General features: G+C 50.5%; 1 protein-coding gene across 2 annotated transcripts in view; it reads right to left on the bottom strand.

The window, feature by feature from the left end:
- MYO5B (myosin VB) overlaps positions 1-24,104 on the bottom strand; it is a 332,937-nt gene that overhangs the window by 85,344 nt on the left and 223,489 nt on the right. For both annotated transcript variants that reach the window (XM_077899806.1, XM_077899805.1), the window contains exons 11-14: positions 16,860-16,941; positions 16,202-16,342; positions 8,255-8,377; positions 7,240-7,323 (exon numbers count right to left, since the gene is read on the bottom strand). In XM_077899806.1, coding sequence (XP_077755932.1) covers positions 7,240-7,323; positions 8,255-8,377; positions 16,202-16,342; positions 16,860-16,941 — 430 coding nt within the window. The remainder of the gene's footprint in view (positions 1-7,239; positions 7,324-8,254; positions 8,378-16,201; positions 16,343-16,859; positions 16,942-24,104) is intronic.

A 24,104-nucleotide genomic window follows, 5' to 3' on the forward strand; every position in this document is an offset into this window, starting at 1 on the left:
TCTACACGGTAAAAGTTTTGAGCTGCAGACGAATTTTAGAGCTAGAGCATAAAGATCACCTCTTTGAGTGGTGGGTGAAGAAAGAAGAGCTCCCCGGAATCCTGCTTCCATCTCCATTTGTCCCAGCACCAAGGATGGTGTCTGGTATTCACTCACCTGGGGCTGCTGATTACCGACCAAGCCAGGCCCAGAATCCCGGCCTCCGGATGCCTCGGCCAAAACTTGTTTCAATACACAATCGTCTCCTAGTCATTCATGCCAGCAGCATCAAGAAGCTGGCAAAGCCTTTCTATGTCGATCATGAATAAACAAATAAATCTTAAAAAAGAGGTGGGGGGGAATCCCTGGGTGGCTCAGTAGTTCAGCACCTGCCTTTGGCCCAGGGCGTGATCCTGGAGTCCCAGGATCGAGTCCTGCGTTGGGCTCCCAGCACGGAGCCTGCTTCTCCCTCTGCCTGTGTCTCTGCCTCTCTCTATCATGAATAAATAAATAAATCTTTTAAAAAAAAAAAAAGCTGGCAAAGCCTGATCCTGTGCAGAAACTCTTCACCATCACAGCAGCCGTCCTTGCCCACACACATAAGGTCATGATGCTTAATGCTGAAAACCAACATTTGATTATTATATCCTCCTATCAAGATTTCAAACTAAAACAGAGGAAACAAATTACTTCCTCCTAACCCCACTCTTAAGTAGCATCAGTTAACAGTTTTTACGCACTCAACCTTAGATTCAATGGTAATTGTATACCACAGCTCAGTGAATTCACACCACACACTAGCGAGTCATACGGGGTGCAAAGCCATTAAACAACTGTGCATACACACATGCAGGCATACATGTTGGGGTCGACACGTGTTCTGTGAAGTCCTAGTCTCATTTTATACTTTTCACTTGTCACATTGGAAGCTCCTGACTTCTGTTTTCTTCTGTAGCGATCTATATGCAGATAAGGATTGTGGTTCTTTAACTCCATGGTCTGGGTTGGAAGTTCAGTCTAAAAGCACCAACCAAGGACCTTAAGGCCACAAAGCATGTGGGATAAGCCGCTCAAGTCCATTGTCACTGCTGGCTCCTCCGTGGCCGACACAGGCTAGTGATGGCGTGGCTGCACTAGGGGAAGCTACGGTGTTCCTGAGTAACACACCCCCAGATCCCTGCACAGGCCTTGCTGTCAGCTAGGCAGCTTGGGAGGTCACCCTGATGACATGAAGGAGGTCTCTCAGTCTCAGGTGCCAACAGGTGACAATTCAGTTCCTATTTCAGTATTTTCAAAATAGATCAACTTGCTCTTCTGCCCACATGTGGTATTTCAAAATCACGAACATTGCCTTTCTAGAAGGAAAAGTAACTGGGCTGTCTGATGGGATAAAGACAACTCAAATAGGATTTTCAGAATCTGTGGCTAAAATGTGCACGTGCCAACATCATAAAAATGAAACATTTATTAAATCCTCATTTCCATGTGCTTTCAAAGAACAGGAACTAAAGACTAGGTCCCTGAATGGTCAGGAAACCAAACTGGCTGGCTCGTTCACTCACTCACCGATACTTAACTGGCTGCCACATGTGTAAAAAAATAAATTCTGAGCTCAGAGCTGGGAACACGAAAACAAATAAAGACAAATGGAGCCTCTTACATATCGTGGAGTTTATGATCTAGCACGGAAGGTGAACTCTCATCAATCAGCCCCATAATTAAAAGCCTGATGACAAAAAGATGATTTCCTCAAGGAAATAACAGATACACACGACTGAATCATAGCCCCAGGGTAGAAATGAGGAAAGGCTTCTCCCAGGAAGGGATGTTTGAGCTGGTGGGTCACTGGGGGCGGGCAGTAGGCAGAGAAGCCTGTCAGGGAGTATCTGCGTGTTCAGGGAACCAATATAAAGCCAAGACAGCTTTAGAACAAGCCTGAGGGGGAAATAAGAAGGACCAGCTCATGCAAAGTCCTCACTGAAGATTGGGTCTTATCCTAAAAGCAATGTGAAGCCATTAAGGGTTTGTTTTTGGTTTTTTAAATAAGAGTGCTCTATTGAGCACTTAGAATGCACCAAGCATATATGAAGATTTAGTTCTTCCAATGACCGCTAGATATTACATCCCACTTTATAGACGGGGAAACAGAGGTAAGGGTCCAAGACCACAGAGCTGGCCCATGGCAGTGCTAGGACTTGCACCCCGACAGCCTGGCCAGAGCCCAGGCAACAATAGGTCACAGAGGGGAGCAGTGACCAGTGATCTTTTGGGAAAGATCCCTGTGGCTGCAGTGTGACAAGGAGTCTGGACTCCACTGTACACAAAGCACCACAGCCGAGCAGTTTAGGGACCCAAGAGCCTACACCCTAGCAGGTCTCAGGGATGGAAGGGGCCCCAGGACAGACACCGGGCCAGGGTCAGGGGATGTTTCAGACCTGACTCTGCCCCTTAATTAGCTGTGTGACCCAGGCAAACCTCCTAACCTTTCACTAGATTTAAAATTTCCTATCTATAAAAATGAGAGAATGGACTCAGAGGATTCCTTTACGTCTGACTCAGTCTCCTGCGTTGTCTCCCATCTGCAATCTTCCCCAGTTCCCAGGTTCTGCCCGTGAACACGGAGCTATGTTCACGTTCTGTCCAGGCTGAACCACCTCCCCGTGCATGTGGCCGTCCCTGTGCCGCGTCCCCCACAGTCTCCTCGTGCTTCCAAAGCAGAGCCTGATGGCGCCTTCCAAGAACCCTCCCTACCAAATCCAGCAGCTGGAAGTGGTGCAGCTTCGTGGAGTCCTTCTCATCACTGTCCGAGGCCGTCCTCCCCATGGGCCTCCCCGGCGTGCTGCTGTTTTCCAGGACAGCACCCTCACCATTCATCTTTCCTAAGCCTCATTCCCTGCATAGTCTCCTTCATGCCCGAGGTTTCAACTACCCCCCTTCAAGATGTTTCTCCAGTCTTGAGGTTCTCCTGCAACCACGACCCGCAGCTCCCACTGTCTGCTCTGTAGCTTCCTCCTGTGAGCGTGTTCTACTGGAAACTCCAACAAGGACACAGCCTGCATGGCCCTCGCCCACCCAGTGCCCCAGGGTGCATTAGGGCGCCTGCCAACACCCCACTCCTTACTCCAATGGTCACCAGGTTCTGCCTACGGTCCCGTTTCAGCTATCCTGAATGCTGCCATCTGGCTCAAGTTGCCCCAGGTCATCACCACAAGTGCTTCGAACTTGAGTGCTCAGCTCCAGACACACCTGTGTCCCAACACATTCTACCCACCAGCCAGTGTCTTCTCTAAACACAAACATTATCCAGCAACTCCTCATGTAGAGACTCCTGGGTCCCCACTATCTATGGCAGAAAGCCACCATCACACATGGTAAGGGAGGACACAGGGTGGAGGTGGAGGGAGAGAGCCCAGGCATAGTGGGGAGGGGTGGACACCGCAGAGCCAAGGCACATGTGAGGGTCAAGCAGCCACTCGCAACAGGGAGGAGAGATTTCCACAGGGAAGTAACCGCAGGCTGAAGACAGGTTGGCATTTTAAAGACACCAGTGATTCATTCGTCATCTGTCATGTCTAAATACTACTGACTAGATTATAATTCACTACTTTCTAAAATGGATTTCCAAGATGTTCAAGTCCAGGGCAGGAGTCACCATGTGCAGGATGATATTGTTTCAGGAATCTAAGTTATAGAAATCATTAGTAATGGCTTTTCTCTGAAATATCTATTAACTTCTAAGGTCAAGAGAATGTATGAAAACCATACAAGGGGCTTTGAAATCAGATTCAAAAGTAAGAAGACCTTAAAATTAAAGCCTCTTTCTCTTGCTTCTGTCAAAAGCTCCTACAACAGGAGCCCTTGTGCTATAATTTGGGAAAGAACACACGGTTCAGTCTGGAGAATTTGTGTTTTATCTTAAAAGCTACGCTTTAATCATAGATCTCAGCTATTTAAACTGTGTGTGGAAATGGGTGGATTTCTGGGATGCAGAGAGGGGGAGTTTGTCAGGACATCAACTTTAGGAAAAAGCAGAACAGATGAGAAATATTGAGGACCGTGCCACCCCAGCCCCACCAACTCACGGGGATGACCTAATCTCAAGCAACCTCCCAATAGCAAGCAGCCTGAAGACTCCATGAAAAGCAGGTACGGCAAGCTCTTGCATGACTAGCAATTCATGCAGAAGAATGAACTTCTGAGGAAGTTTTTTCTTTGACTCCAGTGATGCTTTAGAGGAAAGTCTATTTATGAGCTGAGTGACCAGTAGTAGTGCAACTATCATAACTCATGTGTCTAGGGGCAGCCCTGGGAAGCAACATCCACTGGGGTTATAAATTTCATGCTCCCTCCAATCATGAAAACACGCAGATGATACCTTTGAACAAACCAAGAACTCCTCCTAATGTCATTTGTCACTTATTTCCAAGTGTCCGTAGATACTGGCTTTGGTCCTCTCTGCTATTCAGGGCTATAGATAGATTTTAAAAGCCTGAGGCAAATCTATTTGAAGAGGGATTTTAAAAAGTATTAAAAAATAGTCTTTTTCAAGACCATCGATAGTTTAAGAAGAACATCCATTACAGCTATATCTGTAGCTGTTACCTCGGAAATCGTGCCTGCTAACTTCTGTAAGAACATAAAATACCTTTCCTTTAAAACAGACAGACGCATGAAACCAAAATAAAGACATGCTCAAATAACCATCTGATTGGGATCTCTTGCCCAGAACCTTATCTATAAAACCTGGCTGCAGACCTAATAAAAAAAAAAAATACATTTTCTTTTCGGGCAGTTCTTTTACGTGGCCAGTGCTGCCCTTTGGAGGAAAAGGTTCAGCCCTTTTTTGTTGTTAAAGAAAAAAGATAGACTTTCATGTATTGGGAACGGGATGATACCATTTTATCAATTAAAAAGTTCTCTCTCACATAGAGACCTATTCATTCTAAATATTGATGAAAGCTTTTTAACTACCCACATCAACTGATCTTAAATAGGAAGCACTCCAAATGTCCTTAAAAATATTATGTTGTATGTCAATTATATCTCAGTAAAGCTATTATACAAAAGGTATGTTTAAAAATACTTTTTAAATGAAGTATAATTAATAGCAGCATATTAGTTTCAGTTGTACAATAAAAGGACTTGACAATTCTATACAATACTCGGTGCCCATCATGGTAAGTGTATCATCCTTATTGATCCTTTATTTCACCCCTCTCCTCACCCATCTACCAAAGAGAGAAGATATTTGCAAGTGATATGGTAACTCAACATAAAAAATAATTGGACTTTAAAAATTTAAAGATTCAGAGAGCCCAAAACAATTTTCCAAAGCAGCAGCACAAATGGTAAATGGATACACAAAAAGATGCCCAACATCACCTATCATCAGGGAAACACAAATCAAAACAACAATGAGACATCACCTCACACCTTCGAGAATGGCTAAAGTAAAAAAACCCAAGAAATAGCAAGTATTGGCAAGGATGAAAACAAAAGGGAACCTTCACCTACTGTTAGTAGAGATGCAAATGGGTGAAGCCACTGTGGAAAACAGTATGAAGGTTCCTCAAAAAATTAAAAAATAAAATGAGCACACAATGTAGTAATTCTACTACTATTTACCTATAGAAAACAAAAACACGAATTAAAAAAGTACTTTTTTAAAAAGTAAATGTATTTGCCCAAAATGGAACATGTCTGTAACCTATCAGGAACATACCGGCATGGAAACAACAGACATATATACACGGTCGTTCCTGGAGGAGTTGGAAGTCAAGCCAAGAGCAGAGAGGAGACCCAGAGCTCACGCCCATGGGCTTGTCTGAGGCACAGCGTTGGGACTCTTGGACCTCAGGAGTTGCCGTGGCCCAGAGAAGGTGGCCTTGGGCTGATGTGGTCTCCCTGACCTCTGGACATGCTGGTCTCCAAGTCCCTTCTGCTGGGGTGAGTGGAGAGACGGCTCCAGGCCTGCCTGCTGGGACACCACTCGGGATGGTGCTGGGCAGCCAACAGTTACTGACAAACTCCGACCTGCACTTGAGTGCTGCCCTGGCATCGGAGATCTTAACTATATGCTCCTTTTGGAATTTTCTGGTTTTGGATAAAATATTGCTTTTTTTATAATAAATACCGGGAGGGAGAAAGCTCCATTTTTGGTACTTAAAGCAGGCTGTTAATGACAAAGCCATGTTTTAAAGAGGCATTTCCTAAGTCTCTATTTATAGTTCTCCAATAACTGAGAAAGCAATTAGCTGCACTATGAGCTCTTAGGCAGGAAAACTGGCTTTACTAATTACATTCTCATTAACATGGTTTTGTTTCACTGCTCTTGGTGGGAGTTCTTTAAACACCCCTCAGCTGGTAGGGTACACGGGAGTCTTCCACCCCGTACTGCGGTGATTATTCACAATGGTCTCTTAATGTCTTATCAGGGGTGCCGCATGAAAGAAGCGGATAGGCCTCCCATAAAATAAAAATGCTTTAAGTAAAATCATGAATTTACAGATGGGATTTGAGATTGATCTATATTCAGGGAGATGAAAACCGACACCAACAATTGGGCACTGACTCCATGTCACAGGGCCTTGTACTGTTGTAGGTATTTAATGCTCTAACACAGAGCTAGAAACTTAAACCTCACAGGACTGCTGTGAAAACTAAGTCTTACAGATGACAGAGGCCCAGTGAACAATGAGCTTTAAAAACGCTACCTGACAGGCCCATCTGCCCAAAGGATCTAAAGTGCAGTGAGAGCTGCTCTTTGATCTGTAGCTGCAGTCTGTGCCAGGCCTGTTCGTAGGTCTACAGCGACCCAGGTTCAACCTCTGCTTTCTACCTTCTGGGATTTCTGGAACGGGCTCAGGGTGGAAAGCTTGTAGCCCCTGCTGCTGGGGTCTGGTACACCTGGGAGCCCCTCCTGGGTAATCTCTGAATGCCACCTGCCACCATCACGGCACCCGTGACATGTGCTGGGACGGGGCTGGGGGTCGGCAACACGGTCATTGGGTCTTCAGAAAGGTTAGCTGATGACAGGGAAAGCTAGAGCCTGCAGGTGGGTGGGGAGGAGGAGGACCATTGTCTTTTAAGTCTCACACTCCAGTTTAGGAAGCTGTGCACTCTTGACATGCATGACTGACAAGCCCCTTCACCTTCCCCCTGCCTGCCCTCCCAGCCCCAGGCCACCACCACCCAACCCGGTCCCGCCACATCCTGCTGTGGGTGATCCTGCCCTAGGTCCCCACCTCTGGTGCCCTTTACCTTGCTGGCCTTTAGGATGTTGATCTGCTCTTCATATACTGTGTCTCTGTTTTTCTCCAGAAAACCATCTGAAAGGTACTCCACCTGGGGCCCCAGAGGGAAACAGAAACAGGGGTCAAGGGCTTCAGCCCAACCTGGCACCTGCTCAGCAACTCAGCACCAAGTCCTGTCCTCTCATCCACAGTGTTTTCTGAGGACTGGTGAGTAGCTGGGAAACCCACAGATGTTTCCATTTATCATGTAAACCCAAGATGTGATCAGGATTCACACAGAGGAAATCGAGTATTTATTTTGTGAGAAAACATTGTTTTTAAAAAGGAGTTCCCAAAAGATAGTGTAAGGCCTCCCTGGGTGCTGAAAAGTCCACCAAATGGGCATTTGCATTTTTAAAAAGATTATTTATTTGAGAGAGAAGAGCCTGTGCGTGTGTGCCCACCAGGGGAAGCAGAGGGAGAGAGAGCATCTCCGACTCCGCAGAGCCCAGCACAGGGCTCTCTCTCACAGCCCTGACATCAGGCCTGAACTGACACCAAGAGTTGGACGCTTAACAGATGGAGCCACGCAGGCGCCCCTGGAATCTGCCTTCAAGTCTGAGTAATGAGACCCCAGGTGATTTACATGCAGATTGAAAATTGGGACCCGTGGGTCAGGGCTTCCTAAACCAAACAGAAATCCATGTGGGAAAGTTCCGTGTACGCCAGGTCCCGGGGAGGCACCACCCAGAGAGCACCACTGTGTTCTCACGCCTCCCTCCTCCCTCAGGGCACACTCACGACTGTCCTACGTGCTCCTGCCTGAAGCCCCAGGAGAGAGGCGGTAACTGTGTGTCTAGCACAGGCCCGGGTGGCTGCGGCACCCTCCCACTGCCCGGGGCTCTGTCCACATAGGGATAGCCCCCATGTCACAGGGCGGACGCCCTAACCAAGAGCTTCTAGGTGCCTGAACGTAACAGAACCCCTCCAGCCTTGAACCTCTGCAGGGGGCTTACAGGGCTCCGGGCCACGCACACACTCACCTTATCGGCAAAGTGGATGACAATGAAGGCCGTGTTGGACATGCGGGGTTTCTGGAAGTGCTGGCTGCCAGAGTGCCGGTCATACAGCTTCTGGGCCCAGTTTTGGTCGGTTCCCTTGGGGACCTGTAGGACACATGAGAGGACAGATCTTCTCTCATCTTCTCCTTGAGGAGAGGCAGGCAGAGCACTGTGGGGGGAAGACGGGCTCTGCCAGCATGTGGACCCCACAGGGGCCGGGATCAGTTCTCCAAGTGGGACCGAGCTGAAGAAAGCAGGACTTGGCCATGGCCGCCGTGGACCCACGCCGTAGGGGCTGGCAACAGGGTGTCCGTAGAGGCAAAGAGCCTCTGAGACTGCTGGCTGACAGATGCAGGGGGTTGGAGGGCCCAGGGTGGAGCCTGAGGATGTGCCTGCCCTCCAGTTGGGCCAGGGACCTGAGGGTCACGACCCACCACATCCAGCACTGGTGCCTGGCCCCACTCACTCAGCCCAAAGCCTGCTGTGGGCAGGCCCACCCTCTGCTCTTCCACCACCACCGTCAGGTGCAGTGCAAGCCTGCTCTCTGCTCCGAAGCCCCTACTCTTGATGTCACCTGGGAGCTCCTCATTGTGAAGCTCTCACACACGCACCAAGGCAGCTCACCGTCGGCTTCTGTGTGTCCTCTTGTCACAACAGAGCATAACACGTTGGGCTCAAACAGGACGCCTCGTTATTTCACTTGGGGTTGGGTTCTGGGCACATTCTGGCCATGACTGAACTAGCCAATGAGCTGCACCGTGCACGTGTCCACCCTCCCCGAACCTAAATCTAGAAGCCTCATGACACCAAGAACCCAAAAGGTGGCCCTTTCCAGTATCTTTAGAGCTGGCTCCAGAAGTGAGTAAGCATGTCGCCTTGTTGCACACAGAACACAGAGTCACCGTCACCCCCATCCAAGCTGTCCAGGATGATGGTAAGTCCTCCATGGGGGTGCCCCCTCCTGTCACCTGCGACGACCACAACACACACCCGTTCCTCATTGACAGGTCACAACCTGGCCCACCACCCTGCATCACTGCACATTTGGACGAGGCAAGGACTGAAGGTGACCCTCCCCCCAGCCACTTAGAAAGGGTTTTGTTTGGTAAACTAATGAAATCTGGGGCATAAAAAAAAGTGCCTACACTCTCGAAAACAAATTTCCTGGATAGTAAATGAGCCAACAAGACTTCTCTCAGTTGTCAACTTAGCATGAGTGTTGCTGAATATCCAGTGCTGAGCACCGTTGATGTAGGAAGACTCCTTCTTGACAGAGGCTATTAATTGTGTGCAGCGGACAAAATACACCGGGTTCAGCACTTTTACATATGCTGTTTTATATTTGTCTTTGAGCATTCTGTGTTTAGAAACAACAGGTACAGGACCGTGGGGTCTGCGCCAGGCAGGGCTGCTGGAGGAGGAAAGGTGGGACCGTGAGGACCAGAGGCACCCGGGTCAACACAGGTGCCAGCAGCCAAATCATCTCGTTGGGACGATGAGAGATTGGACTTCTGCCAGTAGCCCCCGCAGCCTTGTGTCTAGCATTCAGGCTGGCGGGCACCGTGAGCAAAGCCGGACAACGGTATTATGTGTATTTCCTGACGACGGCGTCATTCATTCATGAGACACAGACAGAGCACAAGCAGGGGGAGGGCGGGGAGGAGCAGCAGACCCTGTGCGGGCAGGGAGCCCGACACAGGGCTCAACCCCAGGACCCCAGGATCACACCCTGAGCTGAAGGCAGACACTGACCCACTGAGCCACCCAGCACCCCAAGGGCATCTTTTCCTAACCACCCCCCGCCCCATGGACAGTAAGGCCCAGCGGGAATTAACAGTCAAGATTCCCAGATAATACTCACAGCTAATGCCCATAACACCTATCGTCAGTTTTCTATAATTTTTTTAATTGATTTTATTTGAGTGAAAGAGTGAGCACAAGCAGGGAGAGCAGCAGGAGATGGAGAAGCAGGCGACCCACAGAGCCCAATGGGGGACTCAAACCTAGGACCTTGGGATTGTGACCAGAGCTGTGACCCTGAGCCCCCCCAGGCACCCAGGTCTTTATCTGTTTATTTATCAACTCATTTAATTTTCACAATAATCCTATTAGCCGGGCACAATGTCTGTACAACTCTACAGATGAGGAAACGGAGACAGAGGTTGGGTAACCTGCCCAAGGTCACACCACTGAGCCGTAGCAGAGCTGGGGTTCACACCGGGACAGGCTGGCACCAGGGCGTACACTCCCTGCTTCCGGGCTTGCTGGCCTGACAACAGAGATTTAGAAGCAGCCAGCAGGACAGGCTTGGATGGAATGCACGTATCCCCAAAAGAGCTTCCATGCAAGCCCAGGGGAAGGAGGGCCAGTCCTGCATCTTGATAAGATCTGGGCTGTGGTAGCCGTGACTCTGGGATATGCTGAGTCAGGTCCTTAAAAACAAATACTGCACATGGCTTCATGCAAGTGGTCTTGCTCTCCTTCTCAACGTCCAGAGGAGCCTGGTCCTAGCTCTGTCCTCAGCTACACGGGAACCGTCCCTCAAGACCCTGGTCCCTCTGGCTGCACTTCGGGCCAAGGTCACCTCAAAAAGCGTAGGTTTGGGTCCATATGAAACATGCCGAATAGGCCCATGTTTAAATACAGTAAATAGATGAGAGGCTGCCCAAGACTGTGGGGGAGGGGGAGTGACCACTAATGGGCCCTGCGACCCCTGACCCGTGACCTTGGCTCCACACTCAACAGACTGCCAACCAGGGGTCCTACACTTTAAATGAGGGCATTTAATGGTATGTTCCATAAAGCTGCTAAAAATATGTCCATGCCTAATTTTACTCGCTTATAAAATTTTTTTTAAAAAATGGAGAGAAAAGAGTGAGTCCTTGCAACTCCTCCTCCCAACAGCCTGTGGACAAGCCCAGGGGCACCAGGGGCACAGTTGTGCACTCCCTGCCCTCCTGGCTGCAACCCTAATGCCTGCTCCAGGAGGCTTCCACCTGCACAAACACCCCTGACCTGTGTGCTCAGCACAACAGCCTGTCTGTGGGGCCCTTCCCCACACCTGGAGGAGAGACCATGTGGCACCCCTGCTGCCCCATCAGGTCCACTGGTCATTCAGCATCACCCAGTATTACGGCCAGAGAAGGGCCATCATGATTCACTAGGAGAGGGCACCTGGTGGATGCGGACACTGTGCCTGGGCCAAGCAGGGGGCTGCCCTCCAAGCCTCCCCTCCTCCCTCGGACGGCCTCTGACCTTGGCCGGTGAATCCGTCCACTCTGCTACTTCCCTTCCCTGTTGGCAGGGCAGCCACCCCCCACCCCCCCGCCCCTGTCTTGCAACCTTCTCCAGCATCTAAGCTGTTCCTTCTGGCACGGGACGTGAACCCTCCTTCACAGGGAAGCAGACTTGCCAATCAGCAGGAAACCTCACTCCTGCTTCACCTCCAGAAGCCTCCCTGGCCCTAGAACCTGCTCTGGGAAGGAGCGATGCTCTTCACCCACGGCCTGTGCACTCACTGCCTCCCTCCTGGGGTCACGTCCCCCAGGGCCTATGCACTCAACTGCCAGGCCTCCTGCTCCCTCACAGCTGGGTCTGCTATGGGGTTGAGGGTCTCATTTGTCCCCTTTTTGCCCCCCCTCCATCTCCCCACCAAGTCCTAAAAGCTAGGCTGCTGCCTGGACAGCTGCCTGACCACTCCTCTCACCCAAGGCCTGCTCCCAACACTGGTCCCAGAGCTCCTCTGCATCCCCCCCTGGAAGGCAGGAGGATGTATCCCTCTCTTTGCTCAGTCTCTCCCCTCAGCCTCCACACACAGCTGGGAAACCCCAAGAGATCGCTCATGCCCTGTCACAGCCCTCCTGTCCCCAGGCCCCACCCTCCTCTGAGGCTTCAGGGTCAGTCCCCACACCCCCTGTGGACAGGGCTCCCATCCAATGGCTCCTGCTTTCCCACTTCACCAGCCACCACGTGGGTCTGGACAAGTTGGACCTTTCACGTTCTTCCAACGTGACAGTCCCCTCGCCCCCAGGAGTGCCCTTCTTCCCACTTTTGTGCTGGAAATGCCATTTGAGGGATGCTTCTCCTCACAGCAGGATCTCCTCAGTCACATCCTCCTGGGCCTTCCCACCTGCCTGAGGCCACAGAGGTGCTGCTGAATGGCAGGGTCTCAGGTACGCAGGGCCCTGGGGGCGTAGGGCAGGTGAGCGGGCAGCAGGGCAGTGGGATGCTTTCCCTCCACAGGGGGGTGGCTTACGGAGGGCTGTCCTCCCCTCCTCCCCTCTACTCAGGCCCCAGGCCCTGCTCACCCAGGGCAGAGCCTGCCCCCTGGCCCCTGCCTCAGGACCACCCTGGGGTTCCCCAACACCCCCGTCTGACAGCATCTTTACTCACAAGCATGGTTCCCAGGGGTCAAGGCGTCACTTTCAGCAAACTCGTGCTGATGCCAACATGTCGCTGGAGAGCAAGCACGTGGCGACCTCTGCTGTCTCATCTGCCCCCACTAGCTGGTTCCCCAGGAGGCAGCACTCAGCTAATGCAGGGAGGGCAGGATGCCCGGCCTGACCCTGGCCTATGTCGCACAGCCCCCAGCGAGCCCCTGCAGCACACGCCTGTCCTGCCCCAGGGCCCCACCAAGGGGTCATGGGGTGCTCAGGGGTGGACTGCACAGCCCCAACTGCAGCTCTGAGACCCAGATGGCTGTTCCATGAGTCCCCATCTCGGGCCCTGGGGAGCCACCTGGTGATGTTGAGCCATCCACCCCGGCCACCCTGTCCCTACAGTCCTCATGACGTCCCAGCCCCGGCTCTGCCTGTCGCTCTATCTTCCCAGGACAAGTTCCCAGTTCCTCTGTGACACCATGAGTCTAACCCTTCATCCTGTCACACACGGTCATAAGACCTAAGTCCTCACGGTGCAATATTCTCACCCTGCAGTGTGTGAGGACAGCAGAGGCACGGCCGTGGTCTGAGGCAGCTCGATGGCCCCAAGGCAGTCCCAAGGGGCACTGTGTCGCCTGGCTGTGGCCAGCTCGGGGAACATGCTCCCCTGCCCAGGCTCACTTCCTACATGTGCGGCAAGGCCCCCTGCGCATGTAGCCAGGCTCCCTGCAGTGCGAGTCCCCCAGGGCAGCAACCGGACGGTGTGTGAGGCCCTGAGTCCTGACGCAGGGGACACCTGCAGCTCCACCAGCTGCCGGCTGGTAGCAGCTGCACCAGGCTGCACCAACTCTCTCTATCGCCTGGAGCACTTAGACCTGGGGTTTCAAGTGCTCCTCAAGCAGGTGCTCACCTTGCCCGCCCTGCTCCACCTTCACCTACAGCCACCCTGAGTTTCAACACATCCACCTGGAGTAGCACAGCCCCTGCGGCACCAGCCTGACCAGCAGGGAATCCAAGCTCTGCCCACACATGCCCCTTCCCAGAGCCTCCACACAGTGGCCACCCCATCCCCCGGTTCTGTTCAGCAGTCACTCTGTGGCCCTTGGACCCTCCACCAGCCTCCCCAGGACCCAGAGCACCAGGCCTGCCCACAGCCCCTCCAGCCGCAACCCACCATCCGGGCCCAGCTACTCAGCAATCCCGTCCCTGTTCATCCTCACAGCCCATGGGTACTTCCTGGGGTCTCAGGGCCCACAGGGGGCGGGAGTTTGCAGCAGATGCCGTCTTGGGCTGAAATCACCTCTTTCATGAGCCTAATGCAGACAGAAGCCTCCATGGACATGAAGATGAGGCTCATCTGCATGCAGTTAGCTTTTCTAAAGTGAAGCCAACTCCAATGGGGATGCCCCAGGAGGCTTGCCCCCAGCAGAAGGCAGCACTGGGAACACCCAAGGCTGCAAAGCATGGGGCTCCGGCAACGTCACCCACCCAACTGTTGGAAATGGTTTGCAGCTTGGGCCTCCCCATGACCACTGTGCTTCTCTGCCAAGGCCCCACCTGCCCCTGCCTACTCCCAGCCCCACCATGCAGTCTCCCCTCGCTGCCTGGCCCTCCAGCCTCCACACAGCAGACTGAGGTCCCTGCACCTGCATTCCTACCCATCTGACTTGACTTCTCGGGACACGTTCCCTTGGGGAGTGGCACCTCTCAGCCTCTCAAACCATAAGCCCAAGTAAACCCACCCCAAGCAATCCTGGATCATCTAAGGCAGAATAAATCATTAAACATCAATTAGGCAGCTGCCTGCATTGGGGTGGGGTGGGGAGAACCTTCATCCTGAAGCATCAGGTGGTTTCTAGAAAGTGTGTGTACACAAGGAGGAGATCCTACACTCCGGGGCTCAACATCACGGTGTTTCAACGAAGAGTGATGTGGAGCAGTCCAAGAGGAACCACCTGCTTCACGTGCACCTCAGAGCCTCTTCACCTTCATCACTGGGGAGGGGACAGGAGAGCTGGATCCTGGGGCGCAAGGCTAGCTCAGAGGCCTGGGGTGGACACAGGACATGGGGTCGCCTTCAGGCTTGGGATGTGGGATGGGAGGAGGTGGTTACTGACAGGAGCACATACAACAGTGGGAGACAGGAACAGGGTCCCTCTGAGCCATCAACAGGAGCAGCTGGCAGGGTATGCTGAATCCAGGGAGTGAGTGAGTGGTGAACACAGGGTAGGGGTGCCTGGGGGGCAGGGAGGACACTCAAGAGTTAGGGCCATGACTTTGGTCATTTAGCCAGTGGCACTCCAGGCAGGGACAGGGTCCTACCACCTGTACTGCTACCGCAGAGGCTGAACAAGCCTCTGCACACCTGCCACACTGAGGAACAGGCCCGACCTGGAGGGACTCAGGCAAAGCCCACAGCATTGAAGAAATGCTAAACTCATCAAGAATGAAGGCGCACACGCTGTGGATTTCAGCACATTTCCCTTTACCTTCTTTCTACAGTTCGATTTCCACTTCTTTTCCTGATCAAAGACAATGGATGTAGGAGCACCCTCCTGGAGGAGAAAACCACCTCCTCTAACCACCAAGCCACACTCACCCCTTTACAGGCAGGATGTGAGAGGCCACAGAGACAGGCAACTGAGTCTTTTCCTTTCAATAGCAACAGTCCTGTGATTTCTACACCTTTCTGACAAGGGCTTCCACTGTTGGAGGAATACAACTGCCCTCTTATCTCATCAGCAACCACCAAACTGGGCAAAATTCTGAAGGTCATTAGATCCAATCCCTACTAGTTCCCAGAGTAGGAAACCAAAGGCCCAAGAAGTTAGGTGATCAATGAAACACAGATCTGATGGGGCCCCTGGGGGGCTCAGTGACTGAGTGTCTGCCTTTGGTTCAGGTTGTGATCCTGGAGTACCAGGATCGAGTCCCACATCGGGCTCCCTGCAAGGAGACTGCTTCTCCCTCTGCCTGTGTCTCTGCCTCTCTCTGCATCTCTCATGAAAAAATAAATAAAATCTTTTAAAAATAAATAGAAATAAATCCCAGATTCTCCTGCCCCACATTTCCAAGGCTGCCTGGCTCTCCCCACACTGGCAATCCAGGACAGTCCTGTCCTACAAAATAGAATCCATAAACACCTAGATGGGGGAATCTACGGACGTCATCTGCCCCCAAGCCGTGCAGCTCAATCCCACATAATGCATGTGGCATGACAAACACGCTCCTGGGCTGTTGACCCACACCCTCTGGGGAGCCCGTCTAGATGTTGGGGTCTCTGTCTTAGCACCTAGGATATCCAGCTTGCCCCATCCACACAACCATGTTGTGCCAATCCACACCATCCAGTCTCTGCCTAGAGAGGTACACATTCACCAACAGTTACCTTCTAGCATGTGGAAAGGATGCCATAGTGTCTCTCAGCCAACAAAAGGTAGGCTAATTAATTGTAAATGAAATTCCAGATTTGAGACCTCACACGTTCCTTTGCAACATGGTTGCCCCTGCCCCCCCCCAACCCTGGGGCATGACTGATACAATGCTTTACCTTACACTCTTCATCCAGCAGGTCCAAGATGCCTAGCTTTGCTTCTATGAGGTCAATACAGGGCTGGTTATCATAAAAGTCAATCAAGGTCCAAGGGATCTCCTCCTTCATATATTCCTCTTGCTCTAGTTTGAATACATGCTAGGATAAGAGGTGAAAGGTCAAAGTTAGTGAACTGCAGGCACATCCTGATGTTCATCACTCCTGAGGTTCAACCACATGAGCCTGGAGTCCTAGAGAAGGGTGTCCACCCATGAGAAAGGGTGGGTATGGGCACTAAGTCACAGGCAGAACTGCAGAAAAAGAGAGCTCAGTTAGGTGATCCCCATCCCCGTGTGGACACGTCTCTAGAATATTCTAGTAATCAACTGGCTTGCAATCGGGCAAATACCCCAGAAGCCCAGGATGAAAAGGTGTGGGAGTCATAGCCAAGGGGAGGTTCACTGACCCTCTCAGCCCAGCCACCCCACTCAGACATCCTCCCCAGCAGCAGGTAATGCCTTCCTAAAGCCAGGGCACCCTCTATAAACTCCGAGAAGGTTAGGGCTGAGCTAGAGCCTGCTGACCCCGGATGGAAGAGAGGTCCCTCAGCTGCTGCTTCCAGGGAGGGAGGAGTTCCCCCCCACCCCCCTCACACGTTCCGGGAGCCAGGTCCTACCGAGTTGAACTGCTGCTGCAGCTTCTCGTTCGCATAGTTGATACAGAACTGCTCAAAGCTGTTGACCTCAAATGTCTCAAACCTGCAGAAGGGAGAGAGGACAAGGGTATTCCTCTTACCAAATGAACCTCTGAGACTTTCAACAAGGTCACTCTCATCTCCTCTCCCCCCCAACCAGCTCCATCCTCAACCCCAGCACAGATGTCCCTCATGAGCCAGGGAGGGGTACACTCTGCGCAGAGAGGGTACCTTTTCCTAGTCATGCACAGGGCCCGCGCAGGCTGGCAATATGCCTCCCCACAACATAAATGAATCACAATCCAACCAATCTCCTATTATAGGCCATTTTAGCTCTTTCCCTGACGTTTAGCTGCTCCGAATGCTATAGCAAACAAACATACAGCTCTGAATTCACGATTCTCTGTAGGACGCTATCACCCTAGCAGAATCACTCTATCAGAATATAGCCTCTTAAAGGTAGAAGAAAATTAACTTCCAGAGAGGTGGAACCGTTTTCTGTTATCACCCCACACCCATCCCAGCCTCCACAGATCTGTTTGTCCTAATACTGGGTAAGGTGTTTTGTTTTTCTAAATCTTTTTCATGAAGTTCACGTTCACAATTTTTTTTTAATTCACACACAATTAAATGACAACCAGATGTGCAGCTCAGAAATCAGCAAGAGGGTAGAGAACAACTGATTTGGGGGAAAGTGTGCAAGACCACAGGCAGGAAGACAGTAAGGCAGTTATTACTGCAGTAAGAATCCCAGGAAGACCAAGCAAGGCAGGATGTAAGTTGGTGGTGACCGAGTCATGGAGAGGACCAAAACACACTAGGGGAGGGGAAGATGAGACGGCGTCAAGGAGTCACGGGAGCATGAAGGCAAGATTCACCCACACAGCTGGATGGACGTGGTAAAGTTCACCAGGTCAGATGATTTACAAGTGAGTGGGGCCACCTTGTACACTGGGCAATGTCATCATGTTGAGGCAGTGGAGGGGCAGAAACGCAGGAGGAAGGGGAGTCTTTTTTTCCCTCACGCCACTGGCTGAATGAGCACCTGACCCAGCGCTCAGCCCCAACAGCTTCATGAGCTCTCACTTGTGCCCACAGCAATTCTCTTCTATAAGTGCAAGAAGCTAAGGTTCGGGGAGACTACACAATCTGTTCCAAATCAGAGTATGTGGAAGAGCCAGTCTGTGAACCCAGACAGTAATTTCTGGGGCCACATTCTTAATTTAAGAAAAGTGTCATTAAGAAAAGGAGGAAAAGACTGGGAAAGAGCAGCAGACAAGGCTACTTCCCCATACAGCAGCAGGAATACCAACAAAGGACCCGGGGCTGGGGGGTGCATAGGCTTCAATCTCCCCCTAACCCTAAATTTTTATCCTGTCATTCTTCAGTACAGACAACTAAATTTTCTCAATCTTAGATAAAATTATGCTCATCTTCCCCAATAGGTCCTCCCTAATTACCAGTCCCAAGTAAAGATGTTGGAGCTGCAGGCTGATGGTGTTGGACAGGTAGCCCTCAATACAGAACAAATGCATCAGACAACCAAAAGGACTATGTCAGTGCCCAGAAGACATCAGGCCTCCCCTACCTCTCATGCCCACCTTCCCCCACCCCCACCCCCATCAAGGTAGACGACCTGGGGATGTGGAGAGTCATTTTGAGATCAAAGGAGTCGAGTGGAGACACCATACTAAAAAACAGCCTTTGGTCATGCCCACATAGGAGAAATAATTGTAAGTTAATAAAAAAAGATAAAAGATGCAAAGTCCAGGCAGGAGCTGCACTCTAGGCCATGCAGGAGGGGGGAATAGTGCCTGCCAGTTATCATCCTACATTGGGTCCCCAGTCCCGGTGATGGTCCTATACATGGAGTTATGTCCTTTAGATACTCATTTCCTCCCCCATCTCCACCTTACCCCAAAATACGATGCTGACACCAGCAAACCCCCAGAAGAAACTTAATAGTGAGTGGGTATACTTTCAAGGCTGGGCTGAGCTTCCCAGATAGAGGATTTAAGTATCTCTCTCGCTTGTCATTTTTTAAAGGTTTATGTTGGTAGCACTCCACCAAGAACATTCTCATTAATTTGAGATGGCCTAAAATTAGCTCATAATATCCCTATTTCTAAGATATGATCTGGTGACAATTCCTCTGCCATCTAGTGTAATTACTACAATGCCCACTGAAGGGCCAGGGATGAAGGAGGGGTTTGGGTGGCCTGGAAAACATAGAGAAGATAACAGACCTCAAAAGGCACAGCCAGGGAGATAGAATTCTATTATAGAGAAGTGGCCCTATCTCTAGTAATTCTCCCCATCAACAGAGATGATATTTTAAAACAAACACAATGGATCAATTTATAGTTCACAATTTTAAACTGTCACAAAGAAATTTATGTACTGGAGGGAATTGGGTTTTTCTTGTCAAATCAACGCTGAGAATGTTTAGACCAAAATCCTTGGGTGGGAGGAAGGTCAAAACACAGAGTAAAACTTGATGCTGAGACCCAAGACCTGTATTCGTGGTATATTCACTTTCCTCCTATCCCCCCAAATGTAGAAAAGCACAGAATTTCCTTCTTTCTCCTTCCACTCCAATCTCAGGGTATGTTAAGGAGCACAAGTGTCTCTAAAAAATAAGGTAGTGTCTGTTAGAAAGTGAAACTGCAATGAAAAGAGGTCAACCAGGCCTCTGAGTTAATTATTAACCTCCACAAACCTCTCACCAGTCTCACCAGAGCAGAGGCCAAGCAAGGCTTTGAAGGCGGGGAAACAGATCTTCCCCTGGAGCATGGCTCAGAGGAACCCAACTTCTTAGCTCAGTCTCGCCTCTTTTACCAAGACTACACTCTACCTTTCCACCAAAGGTCAAATGACAAGATATGGGTGGCAGGTTGGATAGAGAGGGTAGGCTCCAGCGAATGATGGTTAAAGTCAGACAAGTCTCGTCAAAGTCCCTTTTCCTCCTGAAGTCCATGAAACCTCACGAGGGCATCTTGTGTGGTCTGTTCACGAGGCAAACCCTTCCAATCTCCTTACTAAATAATCCTGGGATGCTGGAGGCACCCTAGAATGGCAGGACTTGAACCCTGCTCCTGTGCTTCTCTGGGCCTGGATGCCCTCATGCAGGACCTGGCCTTCAGAGAGAGCACAGTCCTCTTCCAGAGGGCCTAAGTCCATTTCCTTAATGGTGTGCTCCAGTTCCTGGCTCCTCTTTGTCCTGGGAACCCTGGCATGAGACAGAAAAATACCCACCATCCAGAAATCCTCCCCCAGCCCATCAGGCATCTGTTTCAAGAACTGCAAGGGCTGCCAAAGAGCTATCAGGAGGATCACGGAAACCCGGTACACAAAACCTCCCACGGAACAGAGATTTGATGTGTTATAGGACTTTAACAGCAGGTGAGCTCACAGGTGTGATGGACAGAAAGAACTGGGACTTTATCTGAACTTTAAGAGTATATGTGGGTATCTGGCTCCCACCACTCTCCCAGGAGCTATGTCAGAAAAATTCTGGAAGGTTGAGATGGACTTCAGGGCAATCTGAGTTCCACGGCTTTCCCAGGAGTGAGTTCCCTGGCTCTCCCAGAATCGCTCAGAAATCCCAGGGCGAACCCAATAGGTTCAGAGATCTGCTGGATCTGAGAATACAGAGGCCAGCCATGCATGTTTGCCCTGAAGAAGACATGAGCAGGGATCATCCGGGCTACCCAAGTTCACAGGCACACTGTTCACAGGCTGGAAGGTAAATGTCACTGACTTCCCTCCTCTCCGTTCACCACAAAAACCTTTTCATACTGGTCAAAGAGGAGAGCTGGGTAGTCTTCTCTGAATAACTAAATTGGAGCTGTAAAAATAAATCTATTTTGGAGTGTGAGACCAAGAAAACCAAATAATTTCCACTAAAATGAAGGCAAATAGTGGGCCTGAGAAGTTTACTTAAAACGTATCATTAAAGGCAACCTATGTAATAGTAGGAAATAGCTGCAAATCCTGTTTCTGTTAAGGAGTTAATATTCTGTTCAGGAGTTAATATACAAAGAACTCTTAAAATTCAACAAAAAGCAAATAAGTCAAAAAAATGTGCCAAGGACTTCAACATTTCTCTAAAGAGGATGCATGGTCAAGAAGCATGTGAAAAATGATCAACCCTGATCATTAGAGGAACACAAATCCAAACCACAATGAGAGATTACCTCATTCCTACTAGGATAGCTACGACTAGAAAAAAACAAAAACCCCACAAGAGGTGTTGTCAAGGATGTGCACCCCCGTGCCCTGTTGCTAGGAATGCGAAACAGTGCAGTCACTATGGACACCAGTCTGCAGGTTCCTCAAAAACTTAAGAAGAATCCCACAATCCCATTTCGGGGTGTATGTTGAAAAGGATTAAAAGAAGAAGTATTAAAAAAAAAAAAAAAAAAGAAGAAGAAGTATTTGCACAGTCTTGTTGATTGTTGCATTGTTCATCGCAGCCCAGAGGTCAAAGAAACCCAAACACCCGTGAGCAGAGGAGTGGGTAAGACGTTGGAGCATTACTCAGCATTCAAAATGGAAAGAAATTCAGTCACAGGATACAGCGTGGATGAGCCTTGAGGATGTGGTGCTAAGTGACACAAGCCGGTCACAGAAAGACAAATGTGATAGGATTTCACCATGTAGGTATCCAGGCACTTCCACGGTGGAGGATGGTGGCTGCCAGGGGCCGGTGGGAGGGGAGTGGGGGTGCTCTGCAGGTAGAGAGTCTCAGTTCTCCAACACGATGAGTTCTGGGTCCTGCCGCACAACACCACGGTCACCACGGTATACTTCCTACTGCTGGGGTGCTAAGTTCTGTGTTAGGAGCTTGTCTAGCTACAGTTTAAAAAAAGATTATGAAAAAGGAAACCTATCGTTAAAAAGCCCTGACTAGAGTTGGATGCAGTTTAAGGCCAGGAACCACTACAAGACACAGGAAATAACGTGAGGGCTGAGGACAGAGAATCCCAGCAAACCTCGCTCCCTGCCTCCTGGGGCCTGCCCGTGCCTCCCTCCCCCCTGCTTCTCCACATCAGGCGCCAACCTGCACCCCATCATGCGCCCTGTGTCCCATGAGCCAACTGGCCACAGCCAAAGCCCCTGCCACCGTGGCAGGTCCAAGGCTCAAGTCACAGACAAATGAACACCTTTTCCCCAAATTGAAGCCATCTATCTCTTGCCTCGAGGAGCCAGAGGAATGAAGGATGATGATTACCATTCATCAAGCCTGGCAGGCAAATGTCGGTTAATATAACATGAAAAGGAAACCCGGCCTCGAGGAGCCGGCCTCTGTCCTATTAACTTCCATCCCCTGCCCGGTGAGAAACGCCCGCAGGCAGCATCATAGATCCTTGGTCGAGGAGGAGAGCTGGTCCCAGGCTGGCCAAGTTACTCGACGGGTGTGGCTCGCTTTGCACTTTTCGGGGGTCTGAGGTTGGGGAGCACGTTGTAGGGGATCCATCCTCCTGCCAGGACACGGTGTCGGGACACAGGACAGCCTGGGGCACTGGCCTCTCAGCAGGGCTCACTGTAGTTGCAGTGGAAGCAGCCATGCCCCATGTCACGTGTTATTTAGGGGTTCGCAGCATTCTCGACCGCCGACTGCCCGTCAGAACATCATCCTAAGGGGAGACACGGACGCAGACTGCTGGTCCACGCGCTGTTTGCTTACGTACAAGGAAGTGAGTATCCGCCCTGGCTGCTGATTCTGCAGCAACATTTCAAACAATCACAGAAAATTCTGGGGTGGCTCACCCACCCTGCAGAACTCTTTTCAGTTGTTTCTAGAAGGAGCTGGCTTGACTGGTGAGACAAACTCCCTGAATAGGGGCTGGAGTTCATCTTGGGACAGTTAACCCACCAATTACTAATTATTGTCTGATTGTCAGGGACAGGCTGGCAATTCCACCCTCATTTGCTGGCTCAGAGCATTTGCAACCTGATTAAGAGCGAGGTGGGACACCCCCCCCCCCCCCGCCGGGTGGCTCAGTGGTTGAGCGTCTGCCTTCAGCTCAGGGCAAGATCCTGGAGACCCAGGATTAAGTCCCACATCTGGCTCCCTGCATGGAGCCTGCTTCTCCCTCTGCCTGTGTCTCTACCTCTCTCTCTCCGTGTCTCTACCTCTCTCTCTCCGTGTCTCTCATGAATAAACTCAGAAAAAAAATTTTTTTTTTTTTTAAAAAAGAGGGAGGTAATTCCTTATTCCTTTCTTCTTAATGAATGGGGTTTAATGTATTCAGAAGCACATCCCCACCATCCTTCCCATTCTTTCTCGCTTCCACATGCCACCCTTTTTGCTCACAGATGACAAGAAATACAACAATCAAAAACTTCAGGGTCATCCCAAGGGCATCATCTGATGTACCAAATATCCCCGTCCGAGGGCTGAGAAACAGGGAGACCATGGAGAGATGGTCTCCCTCCAGTGTTTGGTGGTCAGGGATTTTGGGTAGAAAAATAAAAAAAAATAAAAATAATAAAAAAAAATAGTGCTGGAGTTTTCTGACACCATGGAGGATGAACCACTCCCTCGAATCCCTTCCCAGAGTTACATAGCGTCAACGTAGGAATCAGTTGGGAACGGGGGTTGGGGGGGGGTTGGATAAGACAAGTGGAAGAATATCAAGCGTGACGTCTGTCCCAGATAAAGGAGCGACAGCCACAATAAGAAAAAGATCTGGTGGTTTTCTGGAAGGTGCCTCAAGTCCAAAAGAAAGGAGACAAAGATACCAGGATCACAAAAGGGGCAGGACAACAAATAGCTCAACGCAAGGTCAGCACAGACTTCCACCAAACATTGTCATTTTCTTCCAGATGAAGAAATGTCATCACTGACCCAACAGATCAGAAACGGTACCTCTAGGTCCAAGTGACTTGCTTTCCGTGGTGAGGATTTTGGTCTTAACCTCCTAAGAGCTCATTACTTACCCACTGGCCAGAAAACAGAGCCTAGGCCAGTGCAAATGTATACAGCAATTTCTTGACTTCAACTGTTGAGGAGCATGCTCACGCACAATCAGGGCAAGTCTCTAAGTGCTTTCTTGGCAGCAGATGGCCCAAGCCCACCTGTTAACCCAGAACCTACCCCATATCTCACTGTCCATCCTGACTTCTGCCTATAAGGCCTGAATGAGTCACTGCATTGAGCACATGGAGAATGTGCCATTCGACCTCTGCCAAAGAACTGTGCAGTGCTCTGCAAACAGGACC

This window comes from Canis aureus, chromosome 6, assembly GCF_053574225.1.
Source record: "Canis aureus isolate CA01 chromosome 6, VMU_Caureus_v.1.0, whole genome shotgun sequence".
Classification (NCBI taxonomy): domain Eukaryota; kingdom Metazoa; phylum Chordata; class Mammalia; order Carnivora; family Canidae; genus Canis; species Canis aureus.